Source organism: Motacilla alba, chromosome 19, assembly GCF_015832195.1.
Source record: "Motacilla alba alba isolate MOTALB_02 chromosome 19, Motacilla_alba_V1.0_pri, whole genome shotgun sequence".
Lineage (NCBI taxonomy): Eukaryota > Metazoa > Chordata > Aves > Passeriformes > Motacillidae > Motacilla > Motacilla alba.
In genome coordinates, this window is record NC_052034.1 from 2,646,671 (window position 1) to 2,667,216 (window position 20,546).

Consider the following 20,546-nt stretch of genomic DNA (forward strand, 5'->3'; position numbering starts at 1 on the left):
CCTCGGGGACACTGAGGGGACAGGGATGTCCCCGTCACCAGGATGGGATGGATCCCGCCTCCTCCTCCTCCTCCCAGGGTGTCCCTGTTGTAGGGATGTGATGGAGCCACACCCCCGGAGGTGACACCGAGAGGACAAGGGTGTCCCTGTACCCGGGATCTGATGGATTCCCCATCCTTGCAGCATCCCTGTCACCAGGATCTAAGGGATTCCCCCACCCCTGGTGTCCCTGTACCCGGGATCTGATGGATTCCCCATCCTTGGAGCATTCCTGTCACCATAATCTCATGGATTCCTCTCCGCCTGGTGTCCCTGTCACCAGGATCTCATGGATCCCCCATCCCAGGCTGTCCCTGTTACCATGGATGGATCCCCCATCCTTGGAGCATCCCTAGCACCAGGATCTGATGGATCCCAAATCCCCTGGTGTCCCTGTCCCTGGGATCTCATGGATTCCTCTCCCCTGGTCTCCCTGTCCCCATGATCCCATGGATTCCTCTCCCCCTGGTGTCCCTGCTGTCCCCTGTGTCCCTGTCCCTCACCCCCCAGGGCTGCTCCCTGGACTCTTCCCATGCCCCTGTTAATGAGTCCAGCTCCGTAATGAAGCTCCACGCTTCCCTCTGTGTTTTATTAACTCCCACTTGAGCTCCAGCACGTAAAACAGGTAAAAGCTTAACTTTTCCTGGGATGATTGCAGCATCCAGAGCTGTGGGTGCTGTCACACTTGGCACGGCTGAAATCTTATTTTGTTTAACAGCTCACTCTTACTTCCCCAGACAATTTTTACTTTGTCTTAAATTCCCCATCTCCAAACCTCAGAGAAGCCCAGGAACACAGTGGGGGGGAAAATCCCTCACTTCTTGCTATGAAAAAAAAGAAAAAAAAAGATTAAAAAATCGGCATTAGGATCTGCCAAGTGATTTATAGCCCCAAGGAACAGTGGGCATTCTGTGTACTCATTTCAGGCCCACTGGGTGGTGCAGATGGCATTTGACTCATGAGGGGCTGTGACACTGCAAATATAAATCAAATTAAACAGCAACATTCAGAGCAGAGGATGAGTCAAGCCCCAGTGCTGCTGCTCCAAAGCACAGCCTGAAAGAACAAAACCCTTTCCCATCAATCACAGCAAGAGGAACAATTACCAGACCCAGCACTTTTTTTGTGAGCAATAATATTGTAAGATTCCAAAAAAATCCTCTGGTTTTGGAGGTTTTGGGATGCTGGGCAGTGCTGGAATGCTGGAGGTGAGGCAGAGGTGGAATGGTGAATGTTTTATTCAGGCTACAGTAATAAAACACAATACACCACTTGAACCAGTGCCCAGGGTGACACAGAGCACACAGCTGAGGCAGGAAAAATCACAGCAAGTTCTTCCAATTATTTGGAAATTCTTACACAAACTGCTCGCTCAAGCCCTGCAGCGTTTTAGGATTATTATGGTGATAAAACAGGATTTCTTTCTTGAGAAGGAAACAAACCTCATGATGACAAAGCACCGCAGCTCCTTGCTCTTTCAGATGCTCGAGGAAAAAACACTTTTATTTCCCTGTGTGTACCTGGTACAGCGCAGGAATGCAGGTGGGAAATGTCCCTTTGGATTTGATCCTGCTGCTCCCACCACTACAAGAGCCCTTCCTGCACATTTTCCTGAGCATGAGTTCTGTATGACCACCATCAGACAGAATCAAATGGGTAAAAAATTACAGTTCCACTCCTTACAAAAATAAACCCCAACTGACCTTGAAGAAAAATTTCATTTCTAACAGCACTGAGAGCTCTTTAAGTCCAATAAATGCCAGAGAATTGGCACCACACTTGGTATCAGGGCTTCAGCCACAGCTGAGGCCACGAAATTATTGCCACTGACCTGCAGCAGCACAACTCAGCCTGGGAAGTTTTCCCTGCTGGAAAAGGGAATTGTGTTTGTCCTCTTTGGCACTGGGACTGAGCACAAGTTTCCCTGCACTCCTGTCAGCCCTTGGGCATTTTGCAAGCAGCCCAGAGCTGCACAAGCTGCCTCCCCTGGCAGTGGGAGCACCAGGGTTACCCCACTTCCTTCTCAGGGCCACTCAGACCCTGAGCTCTTTGCTGCTTCCTCTGCAGGTACCGAGCTCGGGCGTCCTGGATGGACTGGTCATCATTCCTCCTCTCCATCTTCCCTGCAGGGCTCTCTGTGACTCCTGCTGGGGGGAAAAGGAGAGAAAGAAATAAACTCTCTGTGTCAAACCCAGCCCCCATTGCATTTGTGTTCCCCCCAGATGAAGGCAGGAATGATGAATCTGACTCCGTGCTCTCACAAGGCTGATTTATTATTTTATGATACCATGTTATATTAAAGAATGCTAAACTAAACTATACTAAAGAATACAGAAAGGATACAGACAGAAGGCTGAAAAGATAATAATGAAAACTCCTGACTCTTTCCAGAGTCCCCACACAGCTTGGTCCTGATTGACCAAAGAGTGAAAACAACTCACAGCACAATCACCTGTGGGTAAACAATCTCCAACCACATTCCACAAGAGCACAACACAGGAGAAGCAAATGAGATAAGAATTGTTCTCCTTTTTCTCTGAGGCTTCTCAGCTTCCCAAGAGAAAAATCCTGGGCGAAGGGATTTTTCAGAAAATATGAATGTAATACCCCCCAGCATTACAAGTCTTCCTATTTGTTAAATACCAAAAAAACCCCAACAAAATCTCTTTTTTTTTTTTTTTTCCTCCCATGCACCATTTGAATGACTTCCAGAGAGGACAGACTGCACCACAGCAGGGAGGGAAAAAAAACCCTGAAAATAAACTCACACCTTAGCTCCCATGTCAATATTTGCAGCTGGGCTCATCTCATCCCCAAACTTGCTTTTTATTGTAGCAGAGAATGTGCAGCCTGTGTTCTACACACCCCTTTCTTCTCTGAACTGCACATCCCAAACTCAGGTTTGGGCTAGACAGAACAGGAAAAAACACTGGGATAAACTATCTCTAAAAAATTTCCGGAGGCAGGAGGGAGGGAGAGGAAAACATGCAGATAAGGGAGTGGGGAAAGTCAACACTGCAGATCAGCCACCATCAGAAAATCCCCCAGAGAACTGAGACCTTGGGACTGCTTCTCACAGAAGGCAAGAGAGGCAGAAAATATTTTAAGTCTAAAATAACAGTAAAAAAATAAAAAATCAAGGTCTCGGAGAGCCTAAAACCTGTGTGAGTGAAGCAGCTACTGCAGCCTGGTCCTGGGGGCTGGTAAGAGAAGAGGCTTTAATCAGCATCCATTGTTAAAATATTTCTAATTATTATGTCTTGTCAGCTATTCAGCCACCTATTTTCATGAAGGTGCCAGAAATACAACATCTGTAAGGTCAAAATTAAACTCCAGTTAATTGGGAATTGCCTGATGGCGTCATAATGTGAAGGGGGACACAGAGAACATTTCCTTCAGATAAACTGATGAGGCTCTTCTGCATTATTTATACCAAACGTAATTCATGTTTAAAATGGTGAGTTTATACAATAATGCAGGGCAGCAAGAGATGCTGGCCTGAGCACAAGTCTGCATTTTTCCCTTTGTTAAGGAAATGGAAGAAAATCTGTATTTGCTGCACAATAAATGGACGTTTTGGAAGGGTCAGCTCAGGAGTAAAGAGGCCCTTTGAATACTTGGCTGCTTTAGGAACCTGCTGACAGGAGAATCCCAGGAATGTCAAGCAGGCAGATCAGTTAGCAGGCACCAGTTCTAATTAACACTATTTACACATTGGCATTAAGTTCATTGTCAGAATGAGACACTCACCAAAATGTGAGACTTTTTCTTCTCTGTCTATGGCTGCTGAAGTTTTTGATATTTTGTTTCCCTTTCCTCTGCCCCACAGCTCTCAGGACTTCTCCCAGGGCATCATTAATTGGGCATCAATGGCTCAATACCCTTCACAAACCTTAATAACCAGCCTCAAAATGCTTTTATTCAACTCTGCTCAAGCTCTGCTCTAAGAAACCAAAAAGGAGGAGCACAGCAAGAAGCAGCAAGCAAAGAACACAACTCAACTGGTGGGACAGAAAACAAGGATTGCAGAGCTGTGAGAATAAAACAACCACAGCTACACCAAACAAATTAACACTTTCTAGTCCAGAACGTGCCATAATAAACACACAGGAGTCCAAAAATGAAAACTATAGTGATATTTTTGCCTGACGTCCGGGAGAAATGACGAGGAGGACTCCATCGTATCAGAAGGCTAATTAATTACTTTATCAGACTATATTATTCTACACTATATTACATTAAATCTAAACTGAATCTGCCAAGCACTCCACTGCACAGAATCTCCTGTCAGCCCACAGTCCCGACACACACACCTGGATTCAACAGGTCAGTGAATCAAAACACTCACACCAATCACCAATTCCCTTCAGGTAAACCATCTTCCACAATGCATGCCACTTGTGAACCACACAGGAGCAGTAAACAAGATGAGAATTGTTTTTTCTTTCTCTGAGGCTCAGAGAATGTGAATTTTAGAAATATTCTTGGCAAGAACTGTGCCTTGCTTTTCTCTGTGAAGAGAAACGTGGCGACAGAAAACCACACACACACAGAGAGATGAGCACTGTGCTTACCCAACTGCCTTTTCAGCTCCTCCCTCTGCTTCCACTTGGTTATTTCCTCCTCAGTCACCTCTTCCCTGGCCACACTGCTCAGCTCATAGGCATCCACCTGGTGCAGCCTGGGCAGCAGGTCCCTGAGCCACTCGTAGCGCACGGGGCACACGGTGCGCACGTAGATCTTGGAGGTGACGGCCACGTCGTGGAAGATGATCCACTCCAGCAGTGTCTCCTGGTTGTAGAGCTGAAAAATTCCAAGGTTGGCTCACAGCTGGTTTGGTTTTCAGAGCCCCAGCTGCAGCAGAATGGCAGTGGTTGAGATGTGAGGGGGTGTTATCAGGTTTGAGGTTTTCAGATTTTAGAATTGCCCGAGATCCAAAGAGCCAGAGGGGAAGTCCAGCCTGTGTCACTCCCACCTCATAACCCAAACCCTGACCAAGCCTGAGGAAGTGAGGCTCTTCCCCACTCTCAAAATGAACACTGCAGCAGAGCCCAAAGCAAGCAGCAGGGAGAGTTTAGGGATCTGCCCCTTTATTCCTTTTGGAGATGCTTTTCTGCTTTATCAGCAGGCTTTGGGAACTCACTGTGGATGAAGGGTGGATGTAGACTATGCTGCCATGCCCATCCATGGTGCAGAATGTCCTGGCTGCAGATCTGAAAAAAAGAAATTAAAAAACCAAAACACACATTGCTGTGATTATACAGCAACACTGAACTAAACAAATCAGCAGCAGCACAGGAAAAATTCCACCTAGAGGAAGGTGCTTCCAGAGCTAAACTGTAAAAACTGTAAAAAGCCATTTAAAGAGTGAAATACAATATATCTGATTTACCACAGCAGCACTGCAGGTGTAACACCACAATAACAACAGGGTTTGGGAGTGAAGCCTTTGAAAACTGTGGTAACTGGAGATTTCCAAGCCCTTCAGCTGAATATCTGGAACCACTCTCAGCTGGTGAGTTCATTTCACAGACAGAAAAATGACATTCCTGGGAAGCTGCTGACACCCTTGGAATAGTGAAGAGAGTCTGAGCAGAGGTTCCAGCCCCCTGCAGAAACATCTCCTTCACCTGCAGTTACTACTTTGCTACTTTTACCAACATCAACCCCCACTTTAAAGTAATTTGCATGATTTCTTTTCCATTCAGTTCTCCAAACTTCATTCCTTACCTCCTAGCAACGTTGACGAAGTATCCTGCACACAGGCATCTTCTCAGTATTTCAGTTCTGGAGCCTTCAAATGTCTCTTTAGGGAAGTCTGGCAGCTGGGAAAAGAAAAAGCAACACAAATCAGGATGGATCTTCAGGAAAAAAAACAGTTAAACCCCCTCCATCCCATGGATTTTAAACTCTGGACAGAAACCATGAGGAAAGGAGAAAAACTCTCCTTCTTGCCCATTACCACCACTGTACCTGAGTCACACAAGCAACGGTGCTCTACAAAAACATTTCAGTGGTTTATTTTCTACTGGAAAAGGCAGCATAAGTTTATAATATAAATATAAGTTTACACAGCTCAAACATGCCCAGAAATGTTATTTTTTTTTACCTGTTTTAGTTTAGTGGTTATTTCCCGCAGCTGCCTTTCCACACTAAAAGCAGATTTCACAGCTCTCCAATGGATCCAGTATTTCTGGCACCAGGCTGAAGGAGACTTGCTGAGAAGAGGAATATTTGAATTATAAAGAAGCCCTTTGTCAGCTGCTTGCAAAGAAACTTGCTTCTATTTTATTGTTATGGTCATACAAAGGCAGCAACCTACACAGGCAGATACTTTGTTAGGTTAAATCAAAAGTGTCTGGATGGAAATTCCAGATCACAACAAGGCATAAATCTGAAATTAGGAACGAGCACACAGATGTGTAACTGCAGCACAGCTAAAAACTGGGAGTTAGGAGCAAGGCAAAACCACTTAGTGTAAGAGAGAATTTCATACCTTGCTTTGCACTGCTCAAAAATATTTAAGAGGGTTGCAAAGTCATTGCATCCTCCCACTTGGGAGGCAAGTTCCTGGTGTTGAAGCTCAGCCTCCTTTTGCTTCTGAGGATCACCTGAGGAATAAGTTATATCTCACTTTAAGTCATTTTTGTTTCACTATTTCATATTATTATTTATTTCACTTATTTCATATTATCACTACCTAATTTTCTGTTTGTTTTTGGCAGCTTTGGCTCTCTATTTTTAGATCTGTCTCCCCTTTCACAGCTGCATTTATAGTTGTTCCTCCTTCCACTATTGCTGAACAAGAGCACCTAGATGCTATTAAATCTATGATTAATCTCATCAGTCAGCACCAGGGATGAAGAATTCCAGTCTCTCAGCAAGTATTTCTCACTGACATGGAATCCATCCAGAGGCTGACATGGAAAGATAAAGGAATAAACAGACAGCTCACAGGGATCAAGTGAGAGGAAAAACAAGACTGTTGAACCCACCCCACCACAGCACCCTCTAATCTATTGAGCTCAGCTTTTTCCTACTGCCACACTAATGGAGATCTCAAAAAAGATAAAAACCAATGGATCTGTGAGTTTAGTGGGAATTCACCTTCATCAAATGCAACATTTCCAGTGTTACCTCAGGTTTCAAACACTCAAAGTTTGATTTCTCCTCCAGCAACACCCATTCTCCTCGGGAGAGGGAGGCAGGAACCAAAGGCCACTGGAGCTGCTGCTGTGCTAGGGGGTGTCAGAAGTTTGTGGGTGCTTTAAAAGGATGGAGCAGGGAGGCCTCATCCCACACATGTGGCACTGGAAAAAGTGCTGGAGGATGGGGATCTGTGCCTGCTGCCTCGTGCACAGGGCTGCTGGAGGGTGACAGGCAGAACACAGGGGCACAGAGGATGGGGAAGCAAAGGGACAGTGGTGGGACTGGGAAGAGCCCAGGGCAGAATGCAGGTTATCAGGGCTGGCAGCAGGGCCTGGGGCTGCTGCTCCAACTGCACAGCTGAGGGAGGGCAGAGAGAACTGGAGCGGAGCCAGGCAGGGACTGGGCAGGCCAAAGGAACCCACAAAGACTGCAGATGTGTGCCACAGCTGGAGGGGACAGGAGGATGGGACACACTCAAGTTTAGCACTAGTGAAAGACTGAGCTCAGCTCTAGTGGAGCAGTGCTCTACTGAAACTACCCTGGAACCACAGCAAAATGACATTTTCCACTTGGAAAACCAAGGGAAATGAGGCAGTGCCAAGCCAAGCCTCTCACAGAAAGCTAATCATCTATTTGGTTAAACAGTTCTTGAACAGAAAAGACACTCCAGAGGTGATGCCCCACTCCAGAGGTGATGCCCCACCTCTGATTGTTTGCTAAAAACAATCAGTCCCTGCTGTCTGCCCTCACAGCAACAGCAACACATCTGCTGGGGTGCATTTTGGTTTTCTGCTGGTTTTTTTTCCCTTTATCTTTTATGTCACACAGATTTCCCCTGATGACCTCTGAGCTGAGGCACTTTCCCAACCCAAGCCCTGCAGCCTCTGCAGCGCCTGCTGTCCAGTTCCTGGCCCACTGAGTGCCCTGACTCCAAGGCTGGGAAGGTTTTTTGGGAAGAGGGGCTCCCACCTGGTCGGATGAAGACGTTTTCCACGGACAGCATGGCTGCAATGGGAAGCAGGAGATCCTCACAGTCCAGGGAAGCAGCTTTTATCAGAGCACAGGACAGGTTGGGAGGGAGGGGAAACTGCACCAGGAATTCTCCCAGTCTTGTCACATGGCCTCTCCTGATAGGAGAGAAAAAAAATTTATATATAATATAAATATATATATATATATTTCCTGTAAATATATATTAAATACATATATTTCCTGTAAATATATATATAAAAACATATATATTTATCATATATATATCCTGTAAATATATATTTTTTATTTATATATATTTTTATTTACAGGATATATATAAATATATATGTATATGTTTATATTATATATTTTTATATATTTACAGGGGAATATATATATTTATATATTATATATTTTAATATTTTTAATATGTTTAATATATTTTAATATATTTTAATATATTTTAACATTTTATTATATATTTTATTATGCATTTTATTATAACTCATACATAAATGTATATATTTACAGGAAAAATTATATATTTTTAATATATATCCTATTCTATATCTTCTACATTTATATAATATCTATTTTTATATATACAGATCCAATGAAATGATGTTTAAATGTGAGCTGGGTAAGAACACTTCCCTCTGGACTCTGAGTGCTCACACAGGTGCTGGGGACATGGAGAAGTGTCACCAGCAATAAAATAATCCACATTTCTCCAGCTTGTTTGTGTCTGCTCCACGGCAGGCACAGCCAGCTTTTTAGTTTTTATTATTTACAAGAAGAATTCCTGGAAGTTTAGGATAAGATCTCATTTCCTGTCTTGAGCTTTTGCATGGACCTGCTAGGCAGGGCAGGGCCTGAGCTCCTGAGCCACCACAGCCTGGGAGCTGCAGAGCTGAGGCCACTCAGCACCTCAGGACAACGTGCACGACCTGATTTTTATCTCCCCAACCCCAAACTCTGCTCCATCCCAGTAAACTTCTGGAGGTTAAATAAGGAAACACATTGTGCTGCTGAGGAGCGTCCTTTAGTCCACACAAAACACCGATTTTTAAGCCTTAGATTGGAAATTCTTGGAGTGAAACCTTTTGGTTTTTACCTGTCAATAGCATTGCACTGGTAAAGTTCCTTCAGAGCTTCCAAAATGTGTCTTTCCTCAGGTGGGTCCAAATAGGGAAACCTAGGGTTAAAAATGAAGTCGATTTGTTAGTTTCGTATTTATGAAAATAATTTTTAAACATTTAAAAATTTAGTTTAAAATTTATTTTAAAATTTATTTTAATTTTTTATTGTTTTTAAATATATTAAATTATTATATTTGAAATATATTAAATATCTTCAAAGATTTAAATTTTTAAAAATTTTATTTAAAATTTTATTTGAAATTTTTAATATTTATGGAAATAATTTTTAAACCTCCCCAATGCAGCTTTTCTAAGCAAAATTAGATAATCATAACAATCATCTTCTGTGTGTTCCTGTACATCCTCCAGCTGAGGAATTTCTGATGACAAATCCCAGCATGGCACACACTAAACTGCATTTTCTACTCTTGTATGGTCTTAAAACTAAAAACTTCCAGAGAGATGAAACTTTTGGGGAATAAAACACAGTGTTTTAAATACTTAAATGTGTAAAAAACAGTATTTTAAGCATTTTAAGCATTTAAAGGTGTAAAAACCAGTATTTTAAGAACTATAAGTATTTAAAGCTCTAAAACCCAGCATTTTAAGCATTTAAAGATACAAAACCCAGTATTTAAAGGACTGTAAGGATTTAAAGATGTAAAAACCAGTATTTTAAGTTCTTAAATGTGTAAAAACCAGTATTTTAAGAATGTTAAGTATTCAAAGGTGTAAAAAAACAGTATCTTAAGGATTTTAAGCATTTAAAGGTCTAAAAAAACCAGTATTTTAAGGATTGTAAGTATTTAAAGGTCTAAACCCCAGCATTTTAAGGATTTTAGGTATTCAAAGGTCTAAAAATCAGTATTTTAAGGATGTAAGCATTTAAAGGTGCAAAAACCAGTATTTTAAGGACTGTAAGTACCTAAAAGAACACTAAAAACCAGTATTTTAAGGACTGTAAGTACCTAAAAGAAAACTAAAAACCAGTATTTTAAGGATGTTAAGCATTTGAAGATATAAAACCCCAGTATTTTAAGGATTTTAAGGATTTAAAGGAACACTACAAAAAACTCATTGAATTTGGGAGAGATGGGGAGTTTTGGCAGAGGCTGAAGCTGGCCTGGAGCTTGGGCTCCAGGCTGGAATGGCAGAGGAGAGCAGCAGCAAAGCTGATTGAAGTGTCCCACTTGGCCGGGGACCTAATCCTGGCCCAGGATAATCCCCCTGCAGGGAGAGCTCACCTGATGACATCATGCACGGAAAGGCATTTCAAGGTGAGGATCACAGACGTCAGGCTGGTCCTCCTGATCTCTGGCACGGTGTGTTCAGGCATGCACTGCTCCCAGAACTCCCTGCTGTACAACCCAAAGCTTTTCCCCGCCGACGTCCGGCCGGCGCGCCCGGCTCGCTGCTTGGCTTCACTCCTGCCCCCCAAAAAAAAACCAACATTCAAACCTTTCATCCCTTCTGGTATCACCCAAACAAGCACAAAATATCTCTCTTTACAGATGGAACAGGTATTCCTGCACAGCAGCTGAAAAATCCAGCTGGGCAAGAAATAAAGAAGAATTTTTGTGCATTTTTTGGATGCTGTCATAAGCAGCCAGCACTGCTCAGAGCTCAGACAATACCAATTCCTCCTTAATATCTGTGACTTTTAGCAAGTTGCATATCCTTAACCACTTTTTACTTGCTTTTAAATTGGTTAATTAAAACCAATTAAAGTGGGTTTCAAAAGTTAAAGTGGTTTTCAAATGTTAAAGTGGGTTTTCAAATGTTAAAGTGGGTTTTCAAACCCTAAAGTGGGCTTCAAACCCTAAAGTGGGCTTCAAATCATGGGGCTTTGAGGTTACTGCCTACCTTTTTATTTATTTTTTTACAGAGAGACCAACACAGAGCATTATTGCCAGAGCAGCTCCCAGAAACAGCAAGCGAGTGACATTTTGAACTTACTTTGAGATGGGAACCACCTCCAGGATGTCCAAACCAACTCGGGGATTGTGATTCAACTGCTTCACAAAGCCACTGTCCACCACATACCTGAAATAAACAATCCAGAGGGCTCAGCAGGTAGCTGACACATGGATTTAATAAAAAAACCCACATTTATTCTACCTAGAGCCTGGTTATTTAGTAGATTTGATTTCAAAATAGATTCAAAAATATTGGTGACCTCTAAGACTGTAATAATATCAATGGTTTTCTTACTACACACCCAAAAAAAAGGCAATAGCAGCAGAAAAAATGTGTTTTTCCAAACCCAGACCTTATTCTGAGTTATTCCTTCTGTTACAGCTTTTTATGAGGGACAGAAATCAATACCTGACTCCTTCAATGGTCAGAGATGTTGCAGCAATGTTCGTGGAGACCACACATTTTCTGATGCCTCTGGGGGCTGGCAAAAATATCCTTTTCTGTTGATCTAAAATGACAGAAAATAATGACGTAAGACAAAATGACAAAATGAAATAAAATAAAGCAACATGAAATAAAGCAATGTAAAATAAAATGTAAAGAAAAGTAAAATATAAAGTCATCTGGACTTTCAGTTACTCAATATCCCCTTCCTGAGGATCTTGAAGTCATATCCAGACTTGGATTTGGATTTTGACTGGAGGCTCCAGAGGAAGCAGAGAAAGCTGAAGTTTGATTTAGTTTATGATGACCACAATAAAACCCCACCCAAAGTGCCCCAAAGGGGTTCATTAACACCCTTTTCCCAACCCAAACAGGAAATCTGATGAGGATAATGTTTATAACAACTCCTGCAGCTCAGATTCCTGTGATGGAGTGAGATTTTTGCTCTGACCTGTGGACATGGAGCCATAGAGAGGCAGGATGAGGAGCCCCTCCACAGCCCGGTCGTGCACCTCGTACCGGTAATCGATGGACTCTGCTTTCTTGAAAAGCAAATCACAAGCTCTTTCTATCTCATTCTGGCCTAAAAGATACACAAGAGCATTTCAGTGACCTAGTTAGCTGCAGCTCTGCCTTCCTGGCTCGCAACACCTTTAAAAAAGGGTGTTCTGTCAATATGCAATATGCCAACATAATTCAAATGAGGAATTAATGAGAGGGGGTTTGGGAGGTGACATCCAGCCTCCCACCAAGGATCTGCCTTAAAAGATTACATATCTTTTTATTAGACATTAATATTAGATATGGGCCTGGCCCATGCATTGATGGAGGATTTTACAGCTAAAATTATTCTTCCTCCATGAATTAACAACAAACTAAACCGTGCAGACAACACAGAGTCAACCTGGCTATTCCTAAAACTCTCTGAAAACTACCATTTCACAGGGCTTTGTGCATCAACCTGCTCCTTTCCCTTCTCACTGCTCTGGGAGAAACCAGGCAGGCTCTGGAAGCTTTTCTGCTTTGCTGGCAATGCCGTGATTCACCTGGAGTACCCAGGAAAATTCTCACCTGTGAGGAAAACCAGGATGTCACCTTCTGGTTCATTTAAGTGAACATCCAGGGCGACCTTCACAGCCTGGAACAAATAACAAACTAGCCAAAATCAGTTTAAATCCCATTTAATTCTTGCTAGGACTCACCATACCAACTGATCCTCCCTTATTTCATGCTGAGAACACAACACGGCAGCTCATTCCTGTGGCCTCCCCCAGAAAATCACCCCAAAACCAGAGAGAAAACAAACCTCTGTGACATAGGCAGAGCTGCCCACATCCCTGGGGCTCAGCAGGTTGCAGAATATCTCCTTGACAGGGTAACTTCTCCCTGGAATGTGCAGCACTGAGCAGTGCCCAAAGAACTCTGAGAGCTTTTCCACCTCCAGGGTGGCTGACATCACCACCACCTTCATGTCTGTCCTCCTGCCTGCTGGCTTCTCCTGCAGGAACAGCTTCTTCAGCAAACCAAATAAAATATCCTAGCAGGAAAACAGAAACAGCCTGTGTTAATACCCTGGTTTTGTTAGGAAAGCCTGACAAACTTGGAAGTTTGATGATTTTATCCCGTAGATAGAGTGAAAATCACATATCACAGGCCCAAGCATGCTGAAGAAAACACACATTTGCCATGGACATTTTGGTTTCTAGAGTTTAATGAATTTTTTACCAGCTCTCCTCACAGCCTATAGACAGCACCAGTGTAACTCAAACCCCTTTGTTTTTCATTTTTACACTCTCTTGGTCAAGTCCTTTGTCAGAAGTTACCTCAGACCCATTTTCCATCCCATTTTCCAACCTGTGTCCCCTGACTGTGTGTGCACCCTTCCTTGCTTTTATTTATTGCTACGACCTCAGCAAGTTTATTTTACTCTGTGCTGCCCTGAGTTACAAATCTGCTCCTTCCACCACTTCAACTCAGTTATCTGCAATTCCCTCAGAAGCCTGAGGGCAAACTGGGATTCAGGGAAGCATTTTCCCTTTTTCCAGCTGGACTGGGAGATTGCTGGAGCAGGAGATTGTCTGACACACAGCACAATCTCCTGAGGTCTCAGTGACCTGAATGTCCCCTTGCTGGCCACAGAAGGGTCAGGGTGACCTCTGAAAGCTTTTGGGACTCGGATCTAGATGCTTCCATGGACCCAACAGCCATAATCTCTTTGCACAGTCACCTACACACCCTAAAAAACATTGGGCCTTAGGGCAGGACATGTGTTTTGGCTTTTATTTGTGTATTTTGTGGTGGTTTATTTTTTAAATTAGTATTCTAGAAAGTCTGTGTTCTGGCTTTAAACTCTTGGGAATTTTGGGAGAGTATTCAAGAGCCAGCAAAGTTTTAGGTGCATTTAAATGCAACAACAACAAAAATTCCAACACTATTAGAGGCCTTATTTTCATCTTGTGCCACATGGACTGAACAAAGCAGCACTTCTGTGCTCTTAGGACAGCAAAAGGACAAAGCACATCCATGGAAAGTCAGTCCAAACCCCTGGGGATCATGCAGATCATGAAGTGAAAGGAAGGGATAAACAGAGCACAGAAAAGGAGAAACAGTGACCCAAAAAAAACAGCTAAGAGGTGACACTCACAGTGCTGAGGCTCCTCTCGTGGGCTTCATCCAAAATGATGACACTGTACTTGCTGAGGAGGGGGTCGGTCAGGATCTGCCTCAGCAGGCACCCGTCGGTCATGTACCTGATGGCAGTGTCCTGCAAGGTTGAATCACACAGTCACCTGCCAGCCTGGCCTTTTATCAAAGCAAACACTTCGACACACATCACACATTTGTCCAGCACACCACAAGGATTTTCCCCAAAAAATATTTAAGGGCCTAGCCCATGCATTGATGTAGGATTTTACAGCTAAAATAATTCTCATTGTGCTCACGCACAGCAGCACGGGGGTGCTTGGCAATGTTTCACCTCCAAAATGCCCAAAGAAACCCTCCAATGAGCCAGAGGACACAAACAGCTGGGACAGCCCCTTCCCAAAGCTCGGAGGCAGCCCCCAGCCCCTGGGTGACCCTGGCACTCCCCCAGGGCCCCACCTCGCAGGTGCAGTCGTCGAACCGGACCTGGTATCCCACGAGAGCCCCCAGGGCACAGCCCATCTCCTCGGCCACCCTCTGTGCCACCGACACGGTGGCCACACGCCGGGGCTGGGTCACACCGATGGCGCCGTGCTTGGCCAGGCCTGGGGGGGGACACAGAAGGGCTTGGGTTAGAGGGGACATCAGGGATTGTGAAAAATGACTATCATTTGTTTTTGAAGTTTTAAAAGTTTGATAGTAATAAAATGGTTATAGAAATAGTAATATGATTAGAGTAATAAAAATTTGGATAATTCGGATTTAGGAGAATACGAGACCATAAAAATTAAGAGTTATGGATGCTCTGGGTACCTCCTTCTGGGCAAAATAAGCCCGAAAATGGACACACATTAACAGAGGATTAACCCTTAAAAGCAACAGCCTGTTGCATATTCATACATCTCATACATGATGCATCAATTCCATTCAAACAAAGGATTCTGTCTGGGCAGTGTCAGCTTCTTCCTCTGAATCCTGACAGCTCTTCAGGGCTGAGCAAGGTGGGAAGAAGTTCGTTTCTTCTGATAATGGAACATTAAATTCTCTTTCTCTGAAAGATTTAGGTGTCCTGTGGCTGCTATCTGATGCGAGTACCTCATTCCTTTCTTAAACAAATGTCCCACATACATGGTTTCTGTTTTAACATTATGTTATAACCTACAACTATGTTTAACACACTACTTAAAAAATTAATACAGCATAACTTTCTAACACAACACATATAATATTCCTTTTAATATTTGCAAAAAGCCAATCATAAAATACACATTTTTCACAAAGATCATCTCATTCCTGCCCCTCTTGGGACACCTTCCACTATCCCAGGTTGCTGCAGGTCTTCTCCAGCTTTGGATGCTCCCAGGGATGGGGCATATTCCCTGGGCAGCCTGTGCCAGGCTTTCCCATCCTGGCAGGGAACAATTCCCTCCCAGCATCCCACCTCACCCTGCTCCCTGGCAGCGGGCACCATCCCTGTGTCCTGTCACTCCAGGCTCCTGCAGGTCGCTCTAAGATCGCCCCTGGAGCCTTCTCCAGCCTGAACACCGCCAGTGATTGTGACACACCGAGCTGTGCTGCTCCAGGTCACTTTATAACCCACAGTACCTACATAACGTACACACGGCCACACTTTGGGTTTTTTTTTTTATTTATTTAAAAGGTTTAACCATGCCACCTCCTCTCACCACATCCCAGCCCGAAGCTGCGTCACCCGCGAGGGGACAGGGCGACTACCAGACGAGTTTATCACTGTTTGTGCCGAGGGGGAGGTTCCGTTACCTGCCTCGTAGAGGTACTTGGGCAGCTGCGTGCTTTTACCGCTGCCCGTCTCGCCGGTGACGATGAGGAAGGGCCGCTCCCGCACGGCCTCCACCAGCTCTCGGCGGGAGCGGCGGATGGGCAGGGCGGGGCCGTCCATGGCGACTCTCCCGGGGTTCACCGGCCTCACCCGCGGCTCTCCCGGGCCTCACCGGCCTCACCCGCGGCTCTCCCGGGGCTCACCTGCGCCTCCCGGGGCTCACCGGCCTCACCTGAGGGACCCTCCCGCTCCGCGCCCCGCCGGCGGCGCGCGCCACGCGCATGCGCGCCACGCCCCCCCACAGGTTCCCCCGTCTCCTCCTTAAGCCACGCCTCCGCGCAGCTTCCCGCCTCTTCCTTAGGCCACGCCCCCCCGCTCTCCCCTCACGCCCTCGCGGGGCTTCAGGGTTGCGGAATTGGCCCAAAAAATGGCAAAAATCAGCAAATTACAAAGTGCGGAGGGTTGGAAAGACCTCGAAATCAATGCGAGGGGGAACTCCCGCCAGACCGGGCTGCTCAGATTTGTTTCATGACAAAACTTGAGCCTTGAGTCCGCATGTAAATGTCCTGATGGAACGACCCTGATGAGAAAGAAAATATCGTGCCACATGTTTTAAAATCTAAGGGACAAGAAACGATCTCGAATTCTGTCATAAATCACGGTAACATTCGCTTTCCATATGTCAGCTAAATGTCATACTGTGTTACATTAGGCTGTTACACAAAATTGAACAAAACACAATTGTACACATATAGAAAATAGTAATATATTGATAAACAAACCTGCTTCACCAAAACTTCTTCCTCGAGAGAGAAAAAGCTCTTTGATGTTTGATCTTTTTATACTTTCAAGCCTAATCAACAAGAGACGAGATTCAATCTCTGAAACAGAGAGCAGCCAGCAAGCTCTAAGGGATGTGTTAGAAAAAACAAATTACTTGTTAGAATTTTAAAAGTTTAGGGCTGGACAAGCTTCGATTATCTCAGACCTAAGGGCAGCTTAACAAAGCTGTGGGGAAAAAAGGATACCCTTGGTAGTGGACACAAAAAATATGCAGAATTTAGGGGACATCTGGCAAAACTGCCAAGATGTGGAGGAAACTGATAAACCCAACTCAGCTCCAAGTGGGTAAAAGGTAATTCTGGTAATTCTGTGACCACCGACCCAAGAAACCCACTGACCCCAAAGAGAAAGACTCAGCACGGCACTAATTAGCATCAGAAGCAAATCATTAACCGGTAGAAGATAGAATACTAATTAACAAGTGGACTATGTGACTGGTGGCAAATGAACACTAATTCCTTTGTTTGCTAAAACGTGTAAACAGTAAAAAGTTTTGATGGCTGGGGTTGGGTTCACCCAGGCTTGGCAAGGCTGAAATAAATAATCGATGTCTCTCTGGAACGTGCAGCTAGCGCCTTGTTGCACTGTGGGTAACAAATGTGATTTTTAAGGACTTTGATAACCCCAAAACTCGCTGTGATGAACAAATGAAAGCGCTGCAGCTCCGTCTGTGAGTTCGCAGCAGACCTGAAGGTGGCAAGCACAGAACACTGAACACACCAACCGCAGTCCAGCTCCCCCGCTTTCCCCAAAACGCGATTTTTTGTGGTGTATTTTGCCCGGAGCTCAGTGTTTTCTCCCCTCACACACTGTTGTTCCACCCTCCATTGGGCTCTATCAGTGAAAAGAAGCACACAGTAAATTTGGTGTCACACCACAGGAGCAAACTCAGGCTACCCACTGAGTCTGGTTATTCCAAATTCCCTCAATTTTTGCCTCTGGCAAATGGGAGAAATATTTCCCCACTAGGAACACTCTGAAGCTTGGGAAATATTCCATCAGTTCCATCAGTTAGCTTTGTCTAACCTACAAATACTTGTTTAGTCTGCCAACAAGCAGGCATTGTAAAATCCCACAATAAGCTGGTTTGTGACAATCTGACAAAAAAAGGGGAATGTGCCAATACACTCCATGTTGGTACACTCCTTTATGGAAAATATCGAATTTATTGCCTCACCATTTACTTATGTCATGTTGCCACTGGTAATTTACAGTTCACGGTGATCATATACACATTTGAAACTGCAAACACACCCTTATTTCACTTTTTGGTGTGTATTTGCCAAGAAATATTTAATGGTTTTAATAGACACACATTTATGCAAACACACTTGCAGTCTGCATGATTTTATATAAATCACATCTTTCTTTTGGCAGCCACAGGGCTAGGTAAGGTTTTTCAATTCTCTCTCTCTTTTTTTTTTTTTTCTTTTTTTTTTTTTTTCCTTGTCCTCCCAGCCTGGGAATAGCAGATTTGGTTTTAATCTACCTCTTTGCAGTCTTGAACTTTGTCCTCCTGGAATACAGTGCCATTCATTTAAGGATTTCCCCCTGTCTAATAAACATTAATGAAGCACACTTTACAATTCCCCTGTGATCTTATCTCCGTTTCACAGATGGGGAAAACAGAAACAAATTAAGGGGTCTGCACACACCACAAATCAAAGGCAGAGCTGGGGGAAGAACCCAGGAATCCCAGCACAATTCCCTGCTCCAATAACTGAGAAATGTGTTCCCATCCCTGCAGCTGCTCTGGCAGTAACTGTGTTGCCCAGGGCAGCATTGTTACCTTCAGGCCATCCAGGAAGACTAAAATTGCTCTTTTTCCTGAGGTTTAGCTCCCCGCAGAACTGCAAATTCTGTGAGGTGGCAGAGGGCTGTGGCTCTGCCAGCTTCCTCTGCTGGATTATCCCTCAGGATATCTTTATTCCCTTCTGAGCAGAGGATCTCTTTTCTTTTCTGATTAGCAGAGATCTAGCAGGATGTGGGGAATACTCCAGCCCCTACTGCTACACCGTGGGGTTTATCCGTCTTTCCCAGGAGAGCAGCCTGATTTCCTGGGGAATTTTCATCTCCTAGCTCTGGACAATGTGGTCCATTCTGTGTGCCTGTGAAGAAAACCACATCTATTAATTACATCCAGCAAGGAAAGACAGGTAATTGCCTTGTGCCTGGAATCTCTAAGTAGGGCCACTTTTCTAGCAGAACAATCCCCGAGCTGTGATTTCAGCAGAGACAGAAGAAACCAATGCTCCCTGCAAGCTGCACTCCTGTCACACACCCAGCAGTTTTTCTGACAGCCAGGATTTTTGTGGCACTGGCTGTGAGTCATTATTGAAGAAGTGTTATTCTTAAAACAGAGGAAGAGTGCTGGAGAAAGGAGGTGTTAGACAGGAAAAAACCCAAACCCCTTTCACACCTCCATCTGCTGTCTTACAGTGCCTTGCTACCAAACATTTACAAATTGACAAGTTTTATTGCAAATCTTGCTCTGCTTGTTAAAAATTGGTTCTTTTTGAGGACAGAATCAGACATTTAGCCTTTCTCCCCTACCATGAATATATTTTCCTTGTGTTTAGCTCCATGGAAAACAACAATTCCTACAGTGCAGCCTTCTGCCAGGACAGCCAGGTTATTCCTAACTGCACTCCCAGGTTTCTGCTAAAAACAGGCTGCAGGAAATACAGCACTGGCAGGAATCTGCACTGGTTTAGCTTGGTGTGTTCTGCAGGTGGGCAGTGTCCAACCAGATCCGAGCTGGGAATCGCTCTGGTGGAATACAATATTTTTGTGCTGGAAAGGGATTTGCAGTTCTCTGCTGAGAACCCATCTCAGCTGTGGCGTTGAGAAGCTCCTGAGCCAGGTCTGAGTGAGCCATGGCACGAAGGGTGACAGAACTGACAGCAACTGCTCATCCTCTTGTTGGTGGCCTCACAGCCCTGCCCAGCTCACCCCGAGGCCGATCCCATTCCCCTCCCGGCTGCTCTGGAGCTGTGTCTGCACGTGGCCCGGACCTGCAGTGAGTCACAGTCACACTCTCAGGTCTCTGTGCCCCAGTTCTGCAAACCTTTCTGCACAAACATCATTGTATTCAGCAGAAGAGACCTGGTGTACTCCCTGCAGGCCTCGACTGATATTCTTAAAGCCCTGCTTTCTCTTTAAGGTTGGTCTAGGAAGTGATTTTGTTGATTTACCCCCCTCACTCCTACGCCTGCATCGCCCTCTTTAAATTTGACTCCAGTGTCAGATCTGCAGCTGTTTCCGAGGCCACATCCATGAATGATTGCTGCTCCTGCCAGGTGCAAGCCTGAATAAAAAGGTCACGGGCTGGGGAGAGGATTAAGCTTTGGCTCAGCTGTTTGCATTCTCACATAGAGCACGGTCTGTCCATCCATCTGTCTGTCAGCCCTCACACACCATCCAGACAGGTGAGGAGCTGAATGTTGGAAACAATTCAGTGACGCTCATACAAAGCCACTACACCGTGTCTGTGGTTTAAAAAAAGCTCCCCCAGCAATCCTCCAAGCAGCCCTTGGATCAGTGAAATTATCTGTGCAGAATGGCATGGGAACAGTCTCCCTGGAGACTGGGGCAGGGCAGAT

General features: G+C 44.5%; 1 protein-coding gene across 3 annotated transcripts; it reads right to left on the bottom strand.

The window, feature by feature from the left end:
- Window positions 1-296: 296 nt before the first annotated feature.
- Window positions 297-16,383, bottom strand: DHX40 (DEAH-box helicase 40). Of its 3 annotated transcripts, none has more exons than XM_038158462.1 (17): window positions 16,083-16,383; window positions 14,790-14,908; window positions 14,305-14,424; window positions 12,967-13,197; window positions 12,732-12,798; window positions 12,112-12,243; window positions 11,625-11,724; window positions 11,256-11,342; window positions 10,544-10,726; window positions 9,275-9,355; window positions 8,158-8,315; window positions 6,536-6,650; window positions 6,149-6,257; window positions 5,770-5,864; window positions 5,183-5,252; window positions 4,614-4,842; window positions 297-2,186 (listed from the first exon to the last, which is right to left on the bottom strand). In XM_038158462.1, exons 1-17 carry the CDS (start codon window positions 16,219-16,221, stop codon window positions 2,047-2,049), a joined length of 2,175 nt encoding a protein of 724 aa, XP_038014390.1. In that variant the 5' UTR covers window positions 16,222-16,383; the 3' UTR covers window positions 297-2,046. The 3 variants fall into 3 exon arrangements, with proteins under 3 accessions (XP_038014390.1, XP_038014389.1, XP_038014388.1); XM_038158461.1 differs by having other exon boundaries at window positions 298-2,183; window positions 14,763-14,908; XM_038158460.1 differs by having other exon boundaries at window positions 299-2,186; window positions 14,763-14,908.
- Window positions 16,384-20,546: the final 4,163 nt, after the last annotated feature.